Source organism: Tiliqua scincoides, chromosome 1, assembly GCF_035046505.1.
Source record: "Tiliqua scincoides isolate rTilSci1 chromosome 1, rTilSci1.hap2, whole genome shotgun sequence".
NCBI classification, from domain to species: Eukaryota; Metazoa; Chordata; class Lepidosauria; order Squamata; family Scincidae; genus Tiliqua; species Tiliqua scincoides.
In genome coordinates this window covers 123,287,338-123,312,086 of record NC_089821.1, presented here as the reverse complement: position 1 = coordinate 123,312,086, position 24,749 = coordinate 123,287,338, and the positions used below count along the sequence as shown (strand labels likewise).

Here is a 24,749-nt window from a genome sequence, read left to right as displayed (position 1 = left end):
CATGGATGCCAAAAATCATGTTAAAGGAAATCTATTTAAAAAACAATGTCCCCTTGCTCCATGATTTAAATACAGCCTTGCTTACCTTTGTAATGCACAAGAGTGGCAGCAGACAATCAATTTCTCTCTCTCCAAGCACTTAGAAAGGCTTCACTTTGAGGCAAGTGACCCCTCCCTTCACTTCACCAGGAGCTTGAGAAAGAATGCAAAAAGAATGCAAAGAGGAGGTGATAATCATTTCTGCTTTGCATTTTCATGTGCTCCAGGGAGAAGGGAGGGGTTGCTTGCCTAGGAGTGAAGCCTTTCTAAATGCCTGGAGAGAGAGAGAGAGAGAGATTGATTGTCTGACTACTGCCAGATCTTCCCCATTACAATGGTATGTTAGGCTGTTTTTAAAAGGGTTTTTTCCTTTAATTTCTCATCACTTTGAGATAAAACCACAGCTGAAAAAATCCATGGAATTAGGTTATACCTATATTGGTATGATCCTTAATCATTGTTAGTACTAACCAGGTGCCCTTTCACTAGAATTTGAAGATGATTAATAAAACTAGTTAACTTCAGTAAGCTTTGGTGCTGATGAACCAGCACTTAACTGCAGTTAAAATGGAAGGGAAATTCACTCCAGGGAGGGGAGAGGCTACATCAAAGGAGGCTGGAATCCTATGTCCTGCTCCCGATCTCTAAACTATTTTTTACTTATCTCCTCTGCTGCTTCTTGGTCGCCAGGCCAGCTATTTTGCTAGCATAAATCTGGTAGGCCAGTGGTTCCCAAATTGTGGGTCAGGACCCACTGATAGGTTGTGAGCTGATTTCTGGTGGGTTGCCAAAGGGTGATGGAAACATCAAACAAAAATCACCGCAGCTGCTAATTACTCTGCAAAGGGCTCAGCTCCTGCAATTTGCAAGCATGTGTAAATAAAGGGAGATGAATGTTTGAGGGTCTGCTTACTATTACTTATGAATAAATTATTATAAATATAAATCAAAAAAATCAATATAAATAAATAAAATTTATTTATAAATAAATAATAAATAAAATACTATTTCTTACTAGATCTCCTTTTAAAAAAGCCTGGTAAACCTAGCTGGGTCCCAACAGAGTGTTGTTTAAAAAAGTGGGTTCATATGCTAAAAGATTTGGGAACCACTGTGTTACGCCTAAGGGGACATGCCTGGCCCAGGATCTATGGAAACTGCTGAGATCTACCCCTGACACTACCATATGTAGCCTGCTGCTGCACCACTTGCAGTGAGCGACAAAATGGTAAACCTTGTGGTCTGCTAGTGCAGCAATTTCCAACACTGTATCACGGCACATTGGTGTGCCGCAAGTGGCCCACAGGTGTGCCACACGAGTTTGACAAAGGACCATTTATTAGTAGGGCCATTGGGGGATGTGAGCCCCCCACCGGTAGTGCAAGTGCAGTGTGCCTTGCCAATTGTAGAAAAAAAACAAAAAACTGATGGCTTTTTTTTTTTTTACACAATTTTAACACCTTGCCAGTGTGCCATGAAATGAAAAAGGTTGGAAATCACATTGCAAGGGTATCTCGAGGGTAGGATTGGGCCATGAGTCACATAACAAACAATCTGTTCTACAGATAAAGCTGGGTCATGATCCAAAGAACTGAGCACTTAGTTCTGCTTTGCCAGGGGGCTTTTGAAACTAGGGCAACTATCAAAATCAGTTTGGAATATGGTTCGGAGGTCTGCTGGTCCAAGGAGAGAGGACAAAAGTCCTACAGAGTATATCATCCCCTTGAGCATGCCTAAAGTAGCCTTCGAATCCTGGTCTTGCTTTCCACAGTATCCTACATACACGTTTGTGCTGGATGTTGCATCTTCATCTGGCAGTTCAAGAACATCATCCTCCATGTCACTGACTTTCACTTGTTTCACGGCCTCCAGAAGCAACGCTTCACTTGAAGACTGTGTCTGCTGCACTCCTTTTGAGACAAATGGATATTTTATTGTTAAAGTCAAGTGCATTTCACTGGCATATAGATGAAGGAAGAGGTAGCTGTTGAGAACATACCCAATACATATAAAAATGCCATTAAGCTATTTCTACCCAGTGTTGCATATACACAACAGGCACCAAATGTGTACACCTGTGGGCTGGACAAAAATGGTTTAAACCATCCAATTATATTTAATTTACATTTTAATGTTTATTACGTGAAAGACTGATTTGCTCAGGGGGAAAACACACATTTTCCCAAAGCTACAATTCAAGATTTTCTGAAACTGAACGAAAACAAAGATGAGTGAAGAACCAAGACATTCTTTATAGTGAAAACTTGGGATCTAAAGCAGGGGTGCCCAAACCCAAGCCCGGAGGCCGGTTGCGGCCCTCAGGAACTCCCAATCCGGCCCGCGGGGAGCCTCCAGTCTCCAATGAGCCTCTGATGATTTGCTGGAGCCCATGCTGGCCCGACGCAACTGCTCTCAGCATGAGTATTCAACCTCTCAGTGAATACTCTCAGTATTTGATACTATCTCGATACTCGCAGTATTTCAGTGAGCTGTGCAACAAGGGCTGCTTGCTGTTTGAATCTGTGATGCAGTAGCAGCAGCGAAGGAAATACCTGCCTTGCTTTGTGCAAGGTCTTTTACAGGCCTTGAGCTATTGCAAAACCTTCATTCATTCATATAAGTTCCATCTCTAATCTATTCATTTATGTAAATTTATTCAAATTTTATTCCCAGCCTCTGCTACAGTGTCAGAGAGATGATGTGGCCCTCCTGCCAAAAAGGTTGGACAGAGCTGATCTAAAGCATTCATTTAGAAAACACAATTGCAATGAGATCTCACCTAGATTATCCCTTAGGGCACTGGCCTCCTGATGAGAGTTGAAATTGTAATTTTGCACTAATTTTAGTCTCATTCGTGAGTAATTCTCCACATGTGAAAGTTTCCAGTGAACAAGGTTCAGTTTTCTGAAAAAAGGAATACACCCAAAATAAACTGAAATACATCAGGCACATAACTTGACTGCAGAAAGTGAACAAAGATAACAAAAACAATAGACGCACAGAACTCAAGCATGCAGCTACTCTATTGACAAGTCAGCTACTTAGTAGGAATAGGGTGAACTTGGAATGCAGGCTTGGCAAGCAAAGCAGCCTGCTAAACAGGGTCTTTTGACTCATCTTTTATGATGGAACGTTGCTTATGCTCAGAGATGCTAAGGCCTAGGCATGTTTGTGGCCTCAAGGCCTACACTCAGCCATAAGCTCACACCACACAGGTATGCCAACATTTGGCTACAACTGTATTTCAGAGAGCTGTCATCTAATTTAAGACATCTTCATTGACCAATAAAGCAGCATATGTTTAATCAATTAATCAAATATGAATAATTTGCATTTGAACAAAAACAATTCTAAAGAGAAACATATTACTCTGTAGTTGATACTCACTTGTGTCACTACAGACATGATCTTAGAAAAGGCATTTCCCTCCTTCCTGAGACAGAAGGGGATAATCTCTTCTAACTCATCAATCCTATAACACTTTCTGGAGAGTAAGTATTGCTGAAATCAATGAAGCTTATTTGTGCCTAGGATTGTGCTGTAAAACGGCACCAGCTTTCCACATTTTATCTTGTAAATATGTATTGAACAGTTAATTTTTTTAAGATGCTGCCAAATTAATTGGGAACACTTTTTAAAATCCAATTAAACCTTTGAAATCAATTAATGAATTGAACACTGCAGCCTTAGTTTCACACAATATGAAGCAACACCAGAGTTGTGGACTGGACAATCTGCAGTGGAAATTCAGCTAAGAGTGCATTAAATTACAAAGATCACACTATGGGACAACATTATGATGGTTTCAGCATGAGCCCATGGATGAAGCATGCACATGTGGTTCATTGGTTGAACTGTATTCCCCAGCAGAAATCAATTGCTGGGAATTGAGCTACATATTACTATAATTTTGGGGGATTCCAATCTTTATATGCAGATTTAGCAGGAGAAAAAGAAGAGCTAACTAATAAGCTTGATGTACTGATTAACACCTTCCCCAACTGAGTAAAATGCTCTCCTGAGAAAGGAAGGACAAGAGACTTCTCCCACCTTTCAGCCCAGGGGCCCTGTTCACAAGTGAGGTAGAGTTTGGCAGTCCGCCACTGTCTCAGTGTCGCTGTATGCTGACTATTCAGCTGCTTTAGCATGAGGTTGTAACGCATGTTTTCCTGCCGTGCCCTTCGGTTAAACGGCTCCACAAAAAAGTCCTAGAGGCAAAAGTTGTACATAAATCCTACAGTATCAAAAAAATGCTAGTGGGGTTATGAAAGAACACAAATATAAGTTACACAAGGGACCATCTTAGATAACCTCCAAATCACACACACAAGTAAGCTATACAGTTCAGGACCAAAATTACTCTGTTGAGTCATTATTCAAACTTAATAATTATGCTGCATCTGCCATTAGCTTCAAAATCAAAAGGTATCCCAGGCGAGCCTTGGTGGGAATAGTTATAAGAAGCCTTACACCAGAGCCAAAAGACTATTTTTCACATTTTCATACGGTGTCTCTGGCAGCCCTTTGGAAAGGGAATGGCCTTGACATCAACATATGCCTCCTACTGAGCCTGATAATTCTTCTCAGTTAAGATTAAAAAAAAGTTTCGAAAGCATTATTTGAGCACCCTACTGATGGCGTCACTACTCCTGCTGTAGAACTGAAGTGTCACCCTCCTCCACTACACCCCTCTATTATACACTACATTACTCCTGGGTTCAATACCTGGCATCTCCAGGTAAGAGCTGGAGATATCTGGGAAAGATTCCTGTCTGAAACCCTGGAGAACTGCTGCCAGTGTGCGCAGACAATACTGAGTTAGAGGAACCCATGGTAGCTTTCTGTGCTCTTCCCCATGGGATTTTGGAGCTGCTATTGCACCAGGGAAGGGGAAAGGTTCTCATAATGTGCAACATTTAACAGTGCCAAAAGTATCACACTTCGTCTTAATTTTATCCTATAGAATAGAGGGGGCCAGGTAGAAGATGCTGACAGGTCTCACATAATTTCAAGAATGGCACTAGCCTTAGTATTTTATTAACACCCTAGACCAGATAGGGATTCTCCAGATCAGACAGTGCTTATGGGACAAGTTCTCTCAGCCAAGTGAGCTAACAAGATTTTACCTGAAACTTGAGCTTGCTTTCTCCGCGCTCACGCTCCCGTTTATGGATGTTCACCATCAATGCCTCATAACAATCCTTCCAAAAGACCGCCATGTGTTCATGCCCATCACTGAAAGTACTGAGTTCATACTGCTTCATGTTTGGAATAATCTGGTGCACAGAAAGGAGAGGGTCAAACAAACAAGTTTCCATTCTTCTGCAGAGGAGAGAGAAGCTCACAGGTTCTAAAAGCTACTACTTACATATTTATCAATGTAAGCCTGCCATTCATTGGTGCTGCAGTAATCTTGGAAGTCCTCAAAAAAGGATGGGCTTCCATTTGTGGAAGGCAGGGAAGGCAAGTGCAAGTTCATGAAGAGGAGCTCATATATTTTGGATACCAGAGTTCGAACAAGAGGGATCAAGAAGGAGTAGGTTTCTGTCTTTTCTCTGATAGACCTACTAAGGATGCCTTCCAGCTTACCCAGGAGGTAGCAGGACTCAGCTTGATTATCAAGTACCTTGGTCTGAAGAAGGGTGTTTAGTTTGGCTGCAGCCATTGCACAGACCTGGACAGAAAAAAGAAAACCCAACATCACCACAACGTACAAAACCCAAAGCTGTTCCATTCATTTCTGTCTCACAATGGAGCTCATGACAGCATATGGGAGGTGCTGGATGATCTGCTATCCTGCCACTGACCAGAGGCAAATCTGTCTGACTCCCACAAGGCTGCTGGGTCATATGCCTTCATGACCACAACTGGTAACCAAAACTATGAGCCCAGAAAATGCTTTTCCAAAAGACACATCACTATAAATCCTTCAGTTTTTATTAGGGCAGTGATTCCCAAACGTTCTAAGCACTAGGACCCGCTTCTTAAATTACACACCATTGGAATCCACCTAGCTTTATGAGACTAAAGAGAAAAAAAGTTTCACCTTTTCAGCTCAAGTCTCTGTTTTTATCCTTTTTACTATGGTGCCTCCTGGAGTGTTTACTGAGCTCCACGTTCTTCAGATCGGCACCATCCTGGTTACTTTGCATTCCCTGACACCTGGCCTTCAATAGGAGCAAAGGCACAGTTGCTTACTCATGAGTAAATGTGCACATGTGGCTCAGTTTTGCTTTCCATGGGGATCAATACATTTGGCAGCTTGGAAGAGGGAGATTTCCTTCTCGCAGGCCCCAAAAAACACTCATTGGATTGGGACCATTCTGCTGGTGTTGCGTTCCTATCAGACTGCCCTTCAAAATGGACTGAGACAAGGTTGCCTACTTGTGAGTAAGTGCGCAGTGCGGCTCAGTTTCACTTTCCATAGGGCTCCATGCATTTTCCTTGGCAGCTATCAGCTTGTCAGTTTCATGACCCACCAGCAATCAGGTCACGACCCACTGGTGGGTCCCAACCCACAGTTTGGAAAATACCGTATTAATCAATTACATTTTTTTTCTACTCTTCCTCTAACCTAGTTAGAGGGCAGCATACATGATGTCCTCCCTTTTATCCTCGCAATAACTCTACAAAGCCTGAATGAGGGTTTGAATTCTCCATATCTCCCGGCTTTATGTTCAGCTTCCTAACTTCACCTACACCAGCTTCATACTGTACAATGTGGATAGGAAAATAACCAACCTGTAAGTTATCCTGTCCAATGAAGCCAAGGAGCATCTGGACTTGTACTTGGTAGAGCCTCACGCATTCTGGGCCAGAAGAGTACCAGACAGACAAGGTGTCCATGAGAGTCACCAACTCTTCCAAGAGCTATAAGAAGCAACATCCAGAAAGCAGGGGAGAGCAGAAAAAAAGGAGATGGGCTAAGAAGCATTGGGGGAGGTGCTAAACATTCAGTGCAGTACATCAAAAAGCAAGGCGTGTCTCTTTGCATAATGACAGGATTTTTAATGTTTTACTACAAAGTGCAGACACCCAATAGTTAATTGGCAAATATATGCAATATTCTGGAAGGCAAACACTTCTTCACAGAAAATCTTTCACCTTTTCATGTGGACAAATTTCAGAGCATGGATGGCAACATGATGCCTTGAATTACACTGCCAAATAAGTCTGTTACCATCCTTTGGGGAAGTGGTTCCTTGAAGCTATTTTGATCCCAAGTAATATTCACATCAGTTAATGCTGTGATCTAAAGATATGCTCAAGCTCCAGTAGGGACAAAATAGCATGTAAGTGTATTTGCTCCCTCCACTTAAATTATTATACATACTACTCATTATCTGACAGCATGAGAGCAACATGCAACCACACTCCATGACCATCCCCACTGGCTTGGAGGTTAGAAAGGGGCTCAGGAGAACAACCTCCATTGTTACCACTGGTTTATAATTATTAGTTTCCGTAAGTAATAGGGACACTGTAATTATATTACTTATGACCATCATAATGTAAAAAAGTATTCGGATTTAGTTATTTACGAAACACATTCTTGCCTCAGAGAACGTGTTTAGATTAAAGAATATTTTATACATTACTTCTGCTGGCCACTATCGCTGAAGTCAGTTTGACATGCTTCTTTTAATGAGTTTGGTAAACGGCTTGCCAAATGGTTGTATTTACCCTGCATTTTTGCTCTGTCGGTTCTGTCTAGAACTGAACAAGGTTAATCCTGATCTCTTGATGCCATTCACAGAAGGATGCAATCAGACAATTCTATAGGGATGCAGAATGCAGAGGCAGGACTTGAACTGTTTCCTATTGGCCAGGCTTCCTGCACCAGTAATTCTGCATGCAGTTGAGCTGCAGAGCTCATGTTTCCTTCTATGTAACCAATTGTTAATAAAAATGGCCCATTCAGCTGTAGCTTTGTCTTGTGCGTTATTGGGGCATGCATGAGCGAAAAGAAGGTATCAGTATCACCCAAACAGCCCCTTTCTCAAGGTGCTTTCCTAGCATCATCCATACCTTTTCTGTCCACAGACTTGAATTAACAAGCCCTTCCGCTTGCAGAAAATCTTGCACAATAAGCAGGAGGCGGAAACCATTTTCTGCACACACCGGGAGAGATTTAGCTTCCCTGCTGTCAGTGACTGCCCATTCTAGCATCTTCTCTAGCAAACTAAGTTAAAAGAAAGCATATTGCAAAAAAAAAAAAAAAGTAAGCAACTTTCCGCAAATCCAATTAAATATTGGGAAAAGACCAAGAATGTGAGACCAAGAATCATACAACTATCCAGCTCTTTTGATCTCCAGCCAAAATGTTAGAGGCACTTATGCTCTATGAAGTCAACCCCAATCAGGCAAATATAGTCTAATTACATTTACATCCAAATTTAGGTCATGAAACACAACAAGCTCAGTTACAACATTTCTCAGGACCTGTTACATCAGTACAGAAACATTAACAAGATCTTTTCAACTCACTTGAGTTTTATTTCATCCGATGGTCGCAACAACTCACTGGATATCCCCAGTTTGGTGAGAGCAGAAAAAACTTGTCCCCTCTCAATCCAGGCAGCATCATCAGACTTTTCTATGCCTCTCCACATCACACAGAGAAGAACATCTGTGAGCAACTGTATGAGATCTTCTTCACATGCCTAAGAAACACAGTTGTAAATGTATTTCAAAGGACCACTCAAATAGTCTCAAAAGGCCTCTTACTCATTCTGCCTTCAACATGTCGGACTCTAGAGATGGAAGCCCTGGTTTCAACATGCCAACTAAAACAGGCTTGAGTGTGCATGCCTGAATATGCGTGAATAAGCTTGAATATGCCCGAATAAGCACAATAAGGTGTGCATGAATGCACAGGCAAGCGAGAGCAGAGCTCTGCGACTTCTGTAGTAAGAGCAATCTGGTGCTGCCTTAGAAACTGTTTTCAAAAGGACCTTAGCTGGGAAGAAGCATGAGGCTCAGCTCGAGGCAAAGGGAAACATTTGCCTAGGAGCAACGTTCATATCTAGACCATTCTTTTTCCCAAGGGTTGCCTGAGAGACATTATCTAGCTCATTTTTCATTAAGGCTACATCCCTAGACAAATCCAGCTGAGGCCTGAGGCTGGGGGTTTGTCCTACTGAACACAGTCTGAGTAAACACGCAGAAGTTTGCACTCTAATATATCTTTTCTATATATCTGGGCTATTCTTTACTACAATTTTTCAATTTGTATATATTTTAAACTGTTGCAACCCACTCCAAGAGTCTGGCATGAAATGATCTAGAGATCTTTAAATGAAGAAGAATAAATTGCAGAGTAGGAATAAGGGACAGGAGAATATACTACAACAAAGAAGTTTAAAGATGGTGGGGGTTAACACCAGACGTGTCCAAAGGTGTAGGTCAGTGATTCACAAACTGGGGCATCATGACGCCCCAGCCTGAGGGCCCTGGACTCTGCCCCCTTAAGGGGTGGGGGGAAGGCAGTGACGCAATCCCCAGGATCGTGTTGCTAAGGGGCGGTGCAGGGGCTGGCATGTAACCAGTTCCTGCAGCAACTTCCCGGGGATAAAGGGAGCCCTGCGTGACCCTCAGCAGGGCTCCCTGAGCTTTAGAAACTGAAAGTGGAGCGATCGCACCCCAATTCCAGTTTATGATCGCAAACCGGAGGTGGGTTGCGATCGCTCCACTTTTGTTTTCTGAAGGTTGGTGGGCCCTGTGGAGGGTCACGCAGGGCTCCCTGAAACCCCAGGAGGTTGCTGCAGGAACTGGTAAGTACATGCCGGCCCCTGCATCCCCCCTTAGCAACGTGATCCTGGGGACTGCATCGCTGCCTTCCCCCTGCTGCCTTCCCCACTCCCCTGCACACACTTACAGCAGTTCTCAACCTCCCTAGGTGTAGGCCAAGGCAATAAGAGGCTGGGAAGAAGGTGAGGTCTCAGCTGGCTCAGGCATGGTTAGTGGCAGGAGAGGGAGGCAAAACAGACATTCCTCTATCATCTCAAAGTCCTGGAAGGGAGGAGGTTATGGCAGCACTCTGGCCTTTCTCATCTGAGCTGTCTTAAGACTGCATCTCTGGAGCTTGCTTCCCAATCTCTGTAAAAGGGGGTTGTCAGAGTTGCTCTCTCTGCTCCCAGCCCTGGCCATCTTCATTCTTGGCCAAGGACACTCTTTTATGCCTGTCTGCCTGCACCACAAGCCCTTTGCTTCCCCTTTCACTCTCACACAGAACCTGGGCATAGCATGTCAGGTGTGGCAACGAATGCGGCATGTTCCATGTTGTCCAGAGCGCGCACCAGTTGTTCTCACATGGCCCCCACAGTGATGTCTTCTCCTGTGGACTGCTGGAGCGTTTGTGGGCTCACCATGGGGAAGGAAGCCAGTGTGGTGGAAACATCCGGCAAGTCTGAACCCAGACAAAGGACATGGCTTTTGGAGTGGGAGGTGTACATCATGAAGAGCTCCTGCACTTCAAAATTTACCATTACACTTGTATGTGCATGCACATATGCATCTCTCTCTCTCTCTCCCTCTCTCTCCCTCTCTCTCACACACACACCCACACACTCATTTTATTGGTCTATAGATATTTATATTAATTAACAGTATTTATATACCGTTTTTCAACTAAAAGTTCACAAAGCTGTTACAGAGAAAAATCAAATAACTAAATGGCTCCCTGTCCCAAAAGGGCTCACAATCTAAAAAGATGCAAATGAATACCAGCAGACAGCCACTAGAACAGACACTGCTGGGGTGAGGTGGGCCAGTTACTCTCCCCCTGCTAAAAAAAGGAGCACCCGCTTGAAAAAGTGCCTCTTACCCAATTAGCAGGGTATCCACTTTATATCCACTTTTCAGCCTCCAAGGTAGCTCACAATAAGGAAAGCATACCAATTAATTAAAAATAAAGCCAGCATAGCTTGCTATATTGCCCCTTCTTTTAGGAAGGAGAAGTTTAAGCGTCTACCTGGAAAGACGTTTGCTTTGTTTTTTTAACATAATACCAAAAAAAATTAAAATATCCAAACTTAAGATGTGGGAGAGTGATGTACCTCATGAATTTCAAATAACGAAAGATCAGCGGACGCCACTTCTATCGTAGACATTGGCTCCTTGTCTAGCTGTCCAGAAAACTGCTTAGAGCTCTCAACTGGTGAAGGTGTGCTGGGCAAGCTATCTGCCATCTGGCTCCCACTGTCACCCATTTCATAAGAGTCAACACTTGACAGGTCTAAACTCAAGTGCAAAGGATTCTTTTGCCACAACTCCTCTTGGTCCTCTGGCCTGAATGACATCTCCACCATAGAGGGCTCTTCAAGCACTGTTCCAGGTTTGCTGTCTTCTAAGCTCCACTGATCACACGAACCATTAACAGATGCAAAACTGGAGGCATCTTCTCCATCTGCCTTTGAAGAACAGCGTTTCTGAACTTCCTTGGTAGACATTTGCTTTTCATCCTCTTTAGCAGAGTCACTTCTGTTCTCCCTAACACCATTCCTGACATCAGCATTCTCTTTTAGGAAAAGTCTAGTCAGTGTCTCTTGCCAGCCCAGCTGTTGGGAAATCTGTTGTGCTGAATCTTGTTGGGAATGCAAAATTTGCAAAAGCTGCCAAAAACAGAAGGGGACAAACTTAATGATCACACTTTAGAGCACCGTTTTCATCTTTGGATCAATCAGTGACAGGTTCCTGATGTTGACCATAAAATAATGGATCTATGTTTTATCATCTAAAGATTATGATTATATTTATCATGTACATTATGAGATTGAAATTATTATAGGTTGTACCCAAAAGTTCTCCTCCTCCAACTAAAGGACTCCTCCTTCCAGTGGTGGGGAACCTTTGGATATAACCGTATAACAATTTCAGTCCTAAATAATCACAGCAATTTAATTTTCAAGACAGATTTACAAAAACAATGGATAAAATTTAGAAGATTGTTTTAGAGACAGATGCATGAAAGGCAGGGGTTGGACACTGATGACACAGTTCGAAATGAGCACTCACACAGCCACAAAGCAACTGCATCATATTGTATCTGCCTTACCATGAAAAATTGATTAGAGGTAACCAGTTATAACCATGTCCCACGGGGCCAGTTCACATAATAATTTGGTGCTCTTTTTTCTCTTCATGTGAATGTCAACAGGGACACAAACATGAGGTGTGGGTCAACAGTACAGGGATATACTCTGTATCAAACTCCAAAACACAACAGCTAATGTCCACTGTCATGGTACCAAGAGAAGCAACTCTGTTCTTCTGTATCTAGTATTGATGTACCTGCCTACCACCTGCCTTGCAAAAAAAAAAAAAATACCTTTTGACAGATGGCCACTCTGACGTTGACATCTGCTCTGTGAGCCAAGTGTACCACAGCTATAAAGTCTCTGTAATTCACAACTGGATCTGTAAGGCAAGAATTAAGACACACATCAGGAGGAAAAGGTTAAATCATGGCTTTGAAAGAAAGAAAAATATCACATACATAGACTTTTAAATTTGTCACTAATCAACTTAAATAAATTGAAGCCATTGATATGCTGTTGTTATTTTGCAACTTATATGGAAGCAAACTTATGTTTGTGTTGTAGCCAAAAATAAAAAGTTACCCATGGCTAAGTCCCGCTGAAATTAATGGAATTTCAGTTACAGCACAATCTTATGTATGCTTACTCAGAAATAAGACTCACTGAGTTGAATGGGACTTTCCCCCACATAATTGTGTATAGGGCTGCAGAGGCAGTCACTAATGTGCCTCATTGATTACAATGGTGCTTTGTCATAACTTTCTTTGGATACAGCCCTTTGTGTCTACTACACGAAGCTATTGTTTCACAAAGTAAGGAAAGCATGATATGCATACACAACTCTGCATACCACATTTACATGACAATAAGAACACAGGCCAACACACATTTTGCTTCCTTAAACGTTACACTAATTCCTGGGTATATTTGGAGTGCAGATTCCAAAAATGGCATCTGTTTTGCCCTATCACATCTAGTTTTGGAGATTATAGTATAGCCTCTTTAGTAAATGGTTCAAGCAGCTTCCTCATGAGGAAGCTGCTTGATCCATTCACTAATGAGGCTATGCTGTATCTCCAAAACTAGACGTGATAGGGCAAAATGGATGCCATTTTCTGAATCGGCACCCCAAATTCATATCAAACCACCATAAAGTTTGGGGAAAAGTTTTCTGACCCTCAATTTTGTAGGCCTGTGTAATCAGAGTACCTGCACACAGAACTTGGTTGAGAAGGTTCTTAATAAGAGAGGTGGTAACTGGAGATTCGTTCAGGAGAAGTCCCAGACCAGAATACCCAACTTCTCGAAGTTTCATACGCTGCTTACTCCGTTCATAGACTTTGGTGCACTTCAACATCTGCTCCACAATCTGCAAAGAAAGGAGCTATGAAGTCCTCTGCTGACACCAGATCCAACACTCTGTATAGTGAATACAGAGTCTAGGGTTTTTATGCAGACACACAGATCACGCAACTATTACCTTAAAAACAAGCTCCCTTAGCCTGTCCGAATACCTCTGATTGAGCAACAGAGCATAAAGGATGTCTGCATTTCCTGGCTCAAAAAGCAACAAGAAAAGCTGATCTCTGGTAGGGCTGGTGTAAAGCAGGCTGAAGAGGACATACAGGATCCCACAGAGCTTGACGGATGGGAGAAAGGGGGAAAAAAAAACCCACCATGAAATAAATGCATAATCTATATAGTATTCACTATCATTCACTGCAACCATTCTTTCCACCCTTCTGCTCATTTCTTCACTCCAAATCTCCCATTTACAAAATAAATATATGAAACGAAGGACTGATTAAGATATCAAATGAAGCCAGGATTATACAACGGTTTCAAGTGGCGTTTCTCTGGCTCCATCGCCTCCTCAGAACAGAATTGTTGTTTGTAAGAAGCTAGGATAGGCTTCAGTAGATTCACACCCTAGTACACTTACATGTTACAATGCAGTTTTTAAAAATGTTTTTTTTCAGGGGGTTTTTTCCACATGAATGATAAAAATAATATTAAAATGGAAATTAAAACATTAACATTTAATGAATAGCTACATATGACACATGTTCATGACACATTCAAATAAAGAAAACAATCCTTATTTAGATGTAATGCCACACCATGATTTTTTTTTTTTTTTTACCATGAGCTCACCCCTTCCTTCCCTTTAGTTCACAAGGGGAGAGAATTTGGAACTTCCATTTGTGGTTTATACTTTGACAAACTGTGATTTATCAGTATCAGAACCTGGTAAATCCCAGTTGGCTCTAAACATAACTGATTAATAAGCCGGAATTGAATCCCTTTGAAACCACAAATGGAAGTTCCATCTTTCCTCCCCTCACACACAAAGGAGAAGGGGACAGCAAGTGAGTCTGACACTTGTCACACTAAATCATAGTTTAGTATTATGTCTGAACCAAACCACTATGTCTTACTGCAGTCCCATCTTTTTGAAAATGGTTCACCAAATGAACAGCAAGCTGGCACACAGTTAATCCTTATCCATACTAAGTACCTGCTCCTCATCATTGGTGGCAGCTATATATCCCATGATGCTCTGTACTTCCTCATGTACCCCACCTTTGCTCAAAAAATATTTGATTAATCCATATAGAGATGTTCTTATTGTTCCAAGATCATCTGGAGCCAAGTCACTATCTTTATAGCCGCTTCTAGCAAAAACAAGGAAGTCAGACCAGATTAAAAAATAATCAATATTATGAGTATAAAGATGCAAGCTTGATCTAAATTATTAGTTCTCTCAGTATACCTTTTTACAAATACTTCCCCCATATTATTTTTTTTTCCAGTGCCTTTCTTGGAAATTGATATTAAAATTTGCTATATCTGTTATACAAATATATACAATCAAATATAATCAAGCATATATAAAATCAAATCCAAAACAATGAAATCAGGATCTTGGCAGAATAAAACCAAATAAAAGCCTGTTTAAAAAATGTTGTTTCTCCTTATGCTATAGATTGACTGGCCAATTTTGGTACTCTGATTCCATCTTTAAAACATGGATGTGCAAAATTACATAAGAGCTGAAATACATGATCAGGTAAATTTTGTAGTGCAACTCTTGTTAATCTATAAAAATTCTGAATGTTAGGAAGAATGCTAACCTAAAGTCTTTGGCCATTAAAGCTCTCAAAGGGGACATGGTAGAATCATGGAAAAGAAAAAGCCTATTTCCAACTATCTCCTTTTCTCCAAACTGAGGTGAAGAACTAAGAAAAACTGCCCATCTGGACATGTTCTTAGGATGCCATCTAAAGTTACATTTTGTTCTTGGTACAATTACCCACAAAGGGAAAACCCTTGTAAAAGTTGTGGAGGGCAGTCATGTACAGATCAAAATGTCCCCTTTTAAAATAGATGGAGGCTGTAATGAGGAAAAGATAAGGCCACCGCTCACATTTTTAAGAAGTGGTGATTCTTTGTGCTCACTTCAGAACTGATGTGGTAATGAATTTTTTGTATATCTATAGAAGCTGCATTTGGAAAAAACTGCTTTTTGGTGGAAACACTGAAGCTTCAAGTTAGACTATTTCTAGTAAGAGCACATTAATTATGACAGTGCCACTACTAAAAAAATAATTGTTGTACTTCTCACTATTACTTTTATCACTTGACATTTATGTAGCCGCCCTGGGTCCCTTTTTGGGAGAAGGGCGGGATAAAAATAAAGTTTTATTATTATTATTATTATTATTATTATTATTATTATTATTATTAATGTAGTGAATTTCTAGCGCCCAGAACACTTCACATACATTATCTCAGTATCTGTCATTGTGAGAATGCTACGCTTCAAGCAGAAGAGGTAAAATGGTTGAGAAAGCACATGGCTTTCATTCCTGCTTTACAGCTGGCCTTGGGGAGTTCAATTCAAAGACAATATTCAATGTAGAAACTAAGAAAGAATACAAGACTCATACCCATAATAGATCCTCAAAGTATCTAGTAAAAACTGCACGCCATACTTTTTTCGGAAGAGCCTTCTGCTATCTTTGATAATTGTAGAAAGGTACTGGATATGACCTAAATACATAACAACATTTCCCATTAGGACAGAGTGGTCCCAGCCTTTCAAACCCTGTAGGTCACATATCATATACATGATGTATGTGTGTCAACCAGACTGGTGAACGATGATTCAGCATCCTGCTGATCCCATTTAGCTACAACCCAAACAGCAAAAATCTAATGCAACCCAATCACTTGCCTTCAATTGCAACTGTCCCAGCCCCTCTTCTAAAATATGCACAACCCTACTTTTTTCTCTTCTGAACGCATACTTTTCTACTTCCCCAAATTAAGACTAGATTCCCTTTTCTCTCCTGTGACTCCAGAGAGCTATACCCAGGCTGATGCCTCCACCTTGCACAGTGATCAAGCAAAGTTTCTCCCCCAACTTACCAATGGCCCTGAAGCTCCATCAAGACATCACAACAAACAATGGTTTGAGCTTCCAGTGGTTTGCTCTAGCCATAGTTTAGGATCCCAAGCTATGATTTCAGCTTTCAAACATGACAATCTGCAGTTTCAAGCTGTTTATCTGCTTTTGTTTTCTACCAGCTCCTCACTCTGGTCTCTAGGTACAATGGCCTCTAGAGGTGATGCAATGGCAGTAATCATGGAATCACAGTTATTGCAATAACCATGGTTTGCAAACTGACTTCGGATTCTGGATCGCCCAATTCAGACAGCAGAATAACACGTAGTTAAACCTCTTTAATCAGGGTTTGGTATGAAGTCTGTATTGAAGCTGAAAAATCAAGCTCAATCAATACATCATACCATAATAACCATTCAATCACCTCTGATGCATGATGGAATAAGAAGGGGATGGAAACCTTCTTACTCCCTTGCTACCTACATAGTCCTTTTTGTTTTGCTTCTGATGCCCCCTTTTTTTGCCTTTAGATCTGGAGCAGCCACAAGAACATGTGCAAGGGATTTTGGGAGAGGCACTCAACAGACTGTAAAGACCTTGTGTGTGTATGAAGCAGAAAAGCTGCCAAAGAACTTCCCTCACTTGGCCAGAGATAGCCCAGAGGTTGCCAAATGAATTGCCTAGCTTTAGGACTAGAGCAGGGATTACTGCACAGCACATCATGTCGTGCTTCAGTGTTAATGTCCACCAATTCTAACTCACCAAGCCTGAATGGAAAGTCACCACGATTCCAGATGCTGAAGTCAAAGAGTAGGTATTGATACATCTGCTGTAAGAGTTGCACATTTTTTGCCACTGAAACCTGTTCTATCAGCAATTGGACTGCCATCAGTACATTCACATCCATGAAACTGCTTGGCACCTAAAAACAGGTAGGCAAACATAGATCACATTAAAAAAAAATACTATAGGTGAATTGCTTGCTTAACTAAGTCCTTTCCCTCCTCCAACTAGCTTAAACAAACAAAACAGACCAACCAGTTTGTTTAGAAACTGTTAATACATATAACAATTCTTTTTGAGATATCAGCTGTTTGTTTCCATATCAGAAATCTTGCATGATCCTTATTTTTAACTTCAATGAAGCATGCCCAGAGCTGCAGACATACAACAAAGGAGAAATCAAATACCACCACTGGATTAAATAAAGTCCTATGTAACAATGCAGAGACCACAAGCATGGTGGAAGATTATACTAGCCCAGCAGATCCCAAAAAGTTGGGACCAGTGATACCTCCACACTGCCAGAGCAGCATGTGGCTTCCAGAAGTGACTGAGATTATGTCATTGCCAGTTACTTCTGGGTTCAGAGGCCTAAAATACCACTACAGAGGTAAGGGGGCCAGGGTGAGCAGGAGGGCTTTTCCTAGGGCACAAAAACTGCACACTGGAGCTCTTCCTACTGTGCTGAGTCACCAAACTGCTGGAAGTCAGGCAGCCCAGAATGCCCCAAGAAGTGCCTTGCAACTCCCTGGGGCACCATAACATTCAGTCTGGAAACTGGTGCACTCGCCTGCAAAGGCTTGTCCTGAGTATTATCCAATACGCTCTCACTAGGTATTGTAATAAAGGGCCTATGCACACCAAACATGAAGAGGCTTGATCCACATGTGTCTGTTTTGAATAGTATTGATCAATGCAGTTCAAGCTCACACATGATCAATACCATGTGTGCGTAGGCCCCTATTCAAAATAAATTTCTATGCTGTTTTTCTCCTCCAGCAGAGAAATTCAGGGTAAACCAAATAGTAAAACCAAATAAAATAATAAACCAAACTCACAATCCACTGCTAAAAAAAAAAAAGCACAGTTAGCTGTAAGTCAGAATTTAAAACAAAGCTTTTTTCAAACTCTGATGATTCAAAGCTAACTATGGTTGCCATTAAACCTTGATGAAGATGTGATGCTTCAACACGGTTAAGAATGAAAAGAGAAGGGAGAGGGAATTTGTATGAGTGGGAAGGAAGGCAGAAGCCCAGAGGCACTCCCAATCTCCTTTTCAAGGTTAAGAAAAGAGGGAATGTGTCTACACCAGGGCACACGCTGCTGCGATACCAAACTTCCTCTGTTCTGAGACTCTGCACATGTCTCCGTAGGGCTACAGTTACAGTTTTACATTATGAATATCTTGCTTTGTAATTCAAGCCTAGCAGCAGGGAACTGAAATTAACTTCCAGGTGAGATGGATGCTTCACTTTCTCAATTTGGGTTTGAAGTGAACTAACAGGCTGGTCTGAGGGTTTCTGATCCTTCCCGTTGACTTGACAGTCCCCACAAAGGGAGACAACCAAATGACCAGACTTTCATGCTGGAGCCTGCACAACCACCACCTGTGACTGGTTTGATTCTAGTCATCAGGTGAGAGCCCAGCAACTGGGCTGCTTGGTTCACAGCTACTCTGGCAGGATCGAGAAAGGGAATAATCCTCCATAACATATTCATTGATTCATGCAGTAAAGTCTCATTCTAATATGGATCAATGGAAACATATTTCTGAGTACACAGTACTAATGATGGTAGATTCACTGCACTTCAGACAAGGGACACATATTTTGTGGGAATATTTGCTTAAAGACAAATAAATGGTTGGCAACCTTCAGTCTCGAAAGACTATGGTATAAGCCTACAGCACCCGGTATTCCCAAGCAGTCTCCCATCCAAGTACTAAACAGGCCTGACCCTGCTTAGCTTCTGAGATCAGATGAGATCAGGCATGTGCATGGTAACCACCAATCTTATCAATACAGGCAAAGCAAACATAGAAAAAAGTATGACATCATTATGCTACATAGCAATATGCTAACACTACACATTTGGAGTACAGGTATGCATCACGACAATGGGGATATATGCTGAGAAAGGTACCATTAGGCGTTTTATTGTTGAGCAAACATTCTTAATGCACAGCACCATTTTGTGGAACAATCTGGTAGAGTCTATTGCTCCTAGGTTTCAAACCTGTACAAACCTCCATTGTATACATTACGCAACCACCGTAATATACATATGTGGTCTGTCATTGGCTGGCGTGTCATTTTGTGGAACATACCTGTATAGTCACATGTATTTTTAACAGTTATTGCTTACCTTCTGCAATAGGGCTCCCAAGGTTGCAACTCCATGTGTGTGAACAAGATTATCCTGATTGATTGGGTGTCTCTGAATAAAGTGCTTTACCAGCAAGATGAAAGTTGCAACAATGTTCTTCTCCAAGCGAGCCTCTGTAAAATGGAACATAGACTTCCACTTAAAAAAAAACAAAAACTTAGCACAACAGTGAAAGACAATTTTTTAAAAATTTATTTATTGGTATTTTAATCCACTGCTCCCCTCAAACTTAGGAAAAAGTTTACAGTTTCAAATTTCAGTGTCTAGTTCTTTCCCACCTGAAGCCTTGGTGGAACTTAACACCACCCAGTCTCCTTCCACAGGAGTTAACAGATCTGGAGGCAGAGATTCCACATCTAGTCTCTGAGGCACCTGTCCATCAAGGAAGCTGATCTGTTCCAGCAGTGGGAATAGCACATTTAATCCTCCTATACAGTTGATCATATCCTTGAGAAATTAGATAGGGGTGGGGAAGTTAAAAGAATAAGACAAAGTAAAACTTCTGATGCCGACAACAAAAAATGTTTTTTGTTTTTTTTTAAAAAGTCCTATGATCATAAGTGAACTGGAGTTCTCATCATTCCATTGGCATGGAGATTTCAAAACCATTCAGAAATCTTGTATAAATGTCCTTCCATTTATTCATTTATCTTGTATAAATGTCCTTTCATTTATCAATAAACAGATTGCAAGTATGTCCTCTTGTCTTCTAGTACAGTAGAAGACCCTCATAGTACAGTACAGTAGAAGACTATCTGTACCCTCATTTCCTATACAGACCGAGCAGTTCTCATGCTGGTGCTTCCTCTCCCACAGAAACCAATGGCGCATATTGTGATAGGAAGACAAAATTTCACTAAGGTAGCAAAACTTTAGTCCTCCCTCTGCCATTGGGGTAATCACAGTCTGCAGTTGGGGGCATGTTTGGTCTTCATATCCCTTGCATCACAGTCCCTTTGTTTTTTCTCTCATATAAAGATTGATCTCTATAGAGCCTTTCAAAGGGCCACATGCTTTGCTGTAACTCAAGGAACTTCTAAACCATGCAGTGCCCAATACAAAAGTGATAATGCTGTACTGGTTTTTTTGTTATGTGTGTCAAGGATTTCACAACTGATCAGGCCCAGCTCAGTTTAGACCAGTGGTCTCCAAACTGGAGACCGCTGTGTGCTGAAAAACCCTTTCCCGGCATGAACAGAGCTTACTGTTCTGCTGGGCAGCCTCCCATCTGTGCCCCCAAACTTTGTGCTGGCCAGCCATTTGCCTGGAAATCTGGGCACAAAGCATTCTGGGGCAACGAAATGCAGAAGTGGCTGGCCAGCACAAAGCCTGATGGGCAATCACAGGCATAGATAGGAGGCTGCCTGGCGGAATGGTAAGCTCTGTTCACATGGGGAAAGATTTGTCACAGGCACTGGATTCAGCCTGTGGGCCAGAGTTTGGCACCCACAGATTTAGACAGTGAAACGAGCCTGTCCAAATTATCTCTGGTTACCAAATCAAGAAAAGAGACCTCCCTCAAGAAGGAACTGTTCATATGCACTTCCTGTGCTTCCCGTTTAGCCCTCCTGATAAAAGCAGCTGCTTCAGAAAACGTGGCGAAGTTCTTAGGCTCATGCACCTTTTGGAAAGCACTCTAAGATCTCTTTACTGATTACTTAATCTACCAGCCAACTTTTTGTGCTTTCCAATCACTCTTGCACATAAACATCCACCCTCCTCAGACTCCTTCAGTACTTCATTGATTGCAAAGATAATGAAACAAACCAGAATGGCAAAACACTGTCACTGTTGCCAAAACATGTTGCTATGTTGCGTGAGTTTATCACACATTTTAATTAGCCAGTCAAATACAGAACATCACAGTATTTCATAACAAGCTGTTGAGATAGCTTACCTTGATGTCCCAGTTCACTACTTTGTTCCCAGTTAGCCTTCCATGCAGAAGATTTGTAGAAAGGTCAAGGCAAATTGGGCTTCTGCAAGCCTACCAGAAGAGAGGAGAAAATGGTTCTTTCAAAACTAGGGGCTTTTAACTAACTGTCTTTTAACAAACATGTCTTAAGATCAGTATAAACTTTTTTTCCCCTTTTCAAAAATGTTAAGAATCAGACAGTAGGAGAATCTTCCTACATTCCACAGCAACCCACATGCCAGCATCATATCAAACCTTTCTAGGTACCACTGGGCACAAGGCACCTGGCTTTTTGCACCCGGATTAAAATATTGTGTCAGCACTGAAAAGTTGGATAGGACTGGGCCCTCAGTCATTTTAGCAAAGACCAGGCTACACTTGGGGAGCAGGAGCAGTTCCTCATCTTTAAATAATTTCTGCCCAATGTTGCATATACATAACAGGGATCAAATATGTACACATGTGGGCTGGGCAGAAACGGGTTAAACAAGGAATTTCGCCAATCATGTACAAAGGCAGGAGATGAAGGAGATCAGATTTTCATAGCAAAAGCAGTATGTGAACAAATTCTTCCCATTCACATTTTGGTGCCTGCACCAAACAGTATTTAGATTGTGAACATTCAGATGAAGAGATTTGCCAATTTAAACATGCTGGATGATTTTTAGCAAGAGATCTTTTTTCACTGCTTATTTGGGATTCTCTCTTCTGCTTTCGTTGGCTTAATGTTGTGGTCTTCCTTGGCTTTCAGTGTCACAGACCAGGCGCACATCCTAGACAAGTCTACTTTTCATTTCTGTTAAGCTTTTGACAGATTATGCTTGCACATTAGGTAATGAGGTTTAAAAACATAAGATGAATCTTGCTGGATCTGGCCAAAAGTCTACCAAATCCACCACCCTGTGTCAAACAGTGGCCAGACAGATGCCTCCATATGGAGAACATGAAAGCAATACTCCTTCCCCACCTCATCATCCAACTCAGGGGTGCCCAAACCCCGGCCCGGGGGCCACTTGCAGCCCTCGAGGCCTCTCAGTGCGGCCCTCAGGGAGCCCACAGTCTCCAAAGAGCCTCTGGCCCTCCAGAGATTTGTTGGCGCCCACACTGGCCCAACTCAACTGCTGTCAGCTGTTTGACCTCTCACGTGAGCTGCGGGATGAGGGCTCCCTCCACTGCTTGTTGTTTCACATCTGTGATGCAGTAGCGGCAGCAAAGGAAAGGCCAGCCTTACTTTGTCCTTGAGCTATTGCAAGACCTTCATTCATTCATATAAGTTCATTTTTAATATATTCATTTATGTAAACTTGTTTAAATTTTAAATGTAAATTGATTCTTTTTTTCCATGGCCCCTGACACAGTGTCAGAGAGATGATGTGGCCCTCCTGTCAAAAACTTTGGACACCCCTGATCCAACTAGTGGTAATCAGAGGTACAACTATCTTTGCATAGTAGGGGGAGGTCTCATTTAACTAGCACAGCTTTTGATAGACTTGTCTCTCCATCACTTTGCCTAGTCATGTTTAAAGTCATGTAATTCAGTCATTATCAGGTTTATAAACAGGCAGAAAGCAATTGCTACCTTGGGAGTATAGTGAACAAGCACTTTACTGGGCAAATCCGCCACCTCAGACTCTTGGGACTTCCATGGAGTTAAGCAGTTTGGGCCTGTGAAAGAAACACAAGTGTTCATGACTTGCAGTTATAAGTCATCCTACTTCAGATGATGATCTCTAGGTAGATAATCTTTAATGGATTGTCTTTAAACCTCCCCCTCCCCCCATGGAAAATTAAGCAGAAGAGTAAGAGAGAAAAGGAGTTCAAGCACCCAAAGAAAACTGGACTGAATGCTCACCGGCCAAATACAGTGCTTTTACATGAGAAGGCTGTAATGCTTCATGGAACAGGATGACCGATCCAAGCTGGCCTTCCAAAGAGGTAGGACTTCCCCACTCGCTGTCTTGAGTTCCCGCAGATATCAGTTTCGTAAAGACTTCTGACTTCCCCATTAGCCCGCCCCAGCTGCCTGGGGAGAGAATTCCACCCAGCGATGTTCGATGAGGCATAACAGGGGAAGAAAAAGGTGGATCTGGGATCTGCGATGGAGGAGGAGTGGTTGTCCTTTGGCCAGCAGAGCCAATGCAGCAAGAAGTAAAAGGCTGTAGGTTCCCCCATGAGTGGAAAAAAAAAAAACCACATACAGCAACAAGTTCAATATCATTTGATGCACAGGGACTGAAATACCATAAGTAAGAATATGCAGTAGTAATTTCTAAAAGGAAAGGAATGGAGCTCAAGTCTGCTTAGAAGCCACACACCTGCCCCAGAAGGCCCAATTTATCTCAGACTGGCTACGGTTACTGAGCGGGGAAGGAAAGAATTCTGCACGTGCCCAGAAGCACAATTTCTTCTTTATTACAACTTCATATATCTGCCTAATTTAGCAGGGTTAAAGGAACTGTTGCTAGGCATCCCAGTATACCTTCTCTTCTAATGGTTGCTTCCTGGGGGTGTATCCAATTTTAGATTGTGATTCTCTTTGGGACAAGAAACCATTTTAAAAAAAAAATTTGGTATTTGGCTGCAGTCCTATACTTGCAAGAAAGTCCCCTTAAACGCAAGAGGGCTTAATTCTGAGTAGACAACTAGGATTGCACTATTTGTGAATGCCTTTTGTTGAAAAGCAATATATAAAAATTCTTAATAATAAATAGTAATACATCCCAGAATTCAACTCCAGTATGGGGAACATCCTGGAGCTTTAGCCCTGGTGAGTCCAGGTTACAAATTCAGCTCTGGATAGGTATTGATGTAAAAGTGACAGGTCTACCCCATGCATGGTGACTTGGAAATAAGTCCGACTGACTTCAGTGGGGCTTACTCCCAAGAAAGAGTACAGAAGACTGATCTTCGAGACTCACATTACTGTCCACTGCAAAACCACCACTTTTTGTCCAGCATGAGCAGCCTTCTGGGAAAAAGAGGGAAAGAAACTAAGCAACCTGCTTCTTCTTGGCCCTTGATAAGCAAGATTTTCTACTGCCTTCCAGAAACCACTAGCACATATTTCATAAGCAGCCATCCGTTCACATCTGGTTTCTGCTTTCAAAACAGCAGCTCTGGTTGCTAGCTACATTCCTGTCATACTAAGCCATAGTATTTTGCTGTTAAATATCAAAATTTG

General features: G+C 41.8%; 1 protein-coding gene across 1 annotated transcript in view; it reads right to left on the bottom strand.

Annotated features, from left to right (window-relative positions):
- NBEAL1 (neurobeachin like 1) overlaps positions 1–24,749 on the bottom strand; it is a 119,571-nt gene that overhangs the window by 27,739 nt on the left and 67,083 nt on the right. Inside the window, exons 15-34 of the mRNA XM_066622699.1 lie at positions 23,421–23,724; positions 23,148–23,233; positions 21,551–21,640; positions 19,932–20,100; positions 19,633–19,766; positions 17,248–17,407; positions 16,028–16,130; positions 14,596–14,752; positions 13,558–13,716; positions 13,287–13,446; positions 12,368–12,456; positions 11,097–11,651; positions 8,527–8,702; positions 8,068–8,221; positions 6,781–6,909; positions 5,408–5,713; positions 5,166–5,315; positions 4,090–4,247; positions 2,819–2,943; positions 1,823–1,949 (exon numbers count right to left, since the gene is read on the bottom strand). Of these exons, the coding sequence (XP_066478796.1) occupies positions 1,823–1,949; positions 2,819–2,943; positions 4,090–4,247; positions 5,166–5,315; positions 5,408–5,713; positions 6,781–6,909; positions 8,068–8,221; positions 8,527–8,702; positions 11,097–11,651; positions 12,368–12,456; positions 13,287–13,446; positions 13,558–13,716; positions 14,596–14,752; positions 16,028–16,130; positions 17,248–17,407; positions 19,633–19,766; positions 19,932–20,100; positions 21,551–21,640; positions 23,148–23,233; positions 23,421–23,724 (3,491 nt within the window). The remainder of the gene's footprint in view (positions 1–1,822; positions 1,950–2,818; positions 2,944–4,089; positions 4,248–5,165; positions 5,316–5,407; positions 5,714–6,780; positions 6,910–8,067; positions 8,222–8,526; positions 8,703–11,096; positions 11,652–12,367; positions 12,457–13,286; positions 13,447–13,557; positions 13,717–14,595; positions 14,753–16,027; positions 16,131–17,247; positions 17,408–19,632; positions 19,767–19,931; positions 20,101–21,550; positions 21,641–23,147; positions 23,234–23,420; positions 23,725–24,749) is intronic.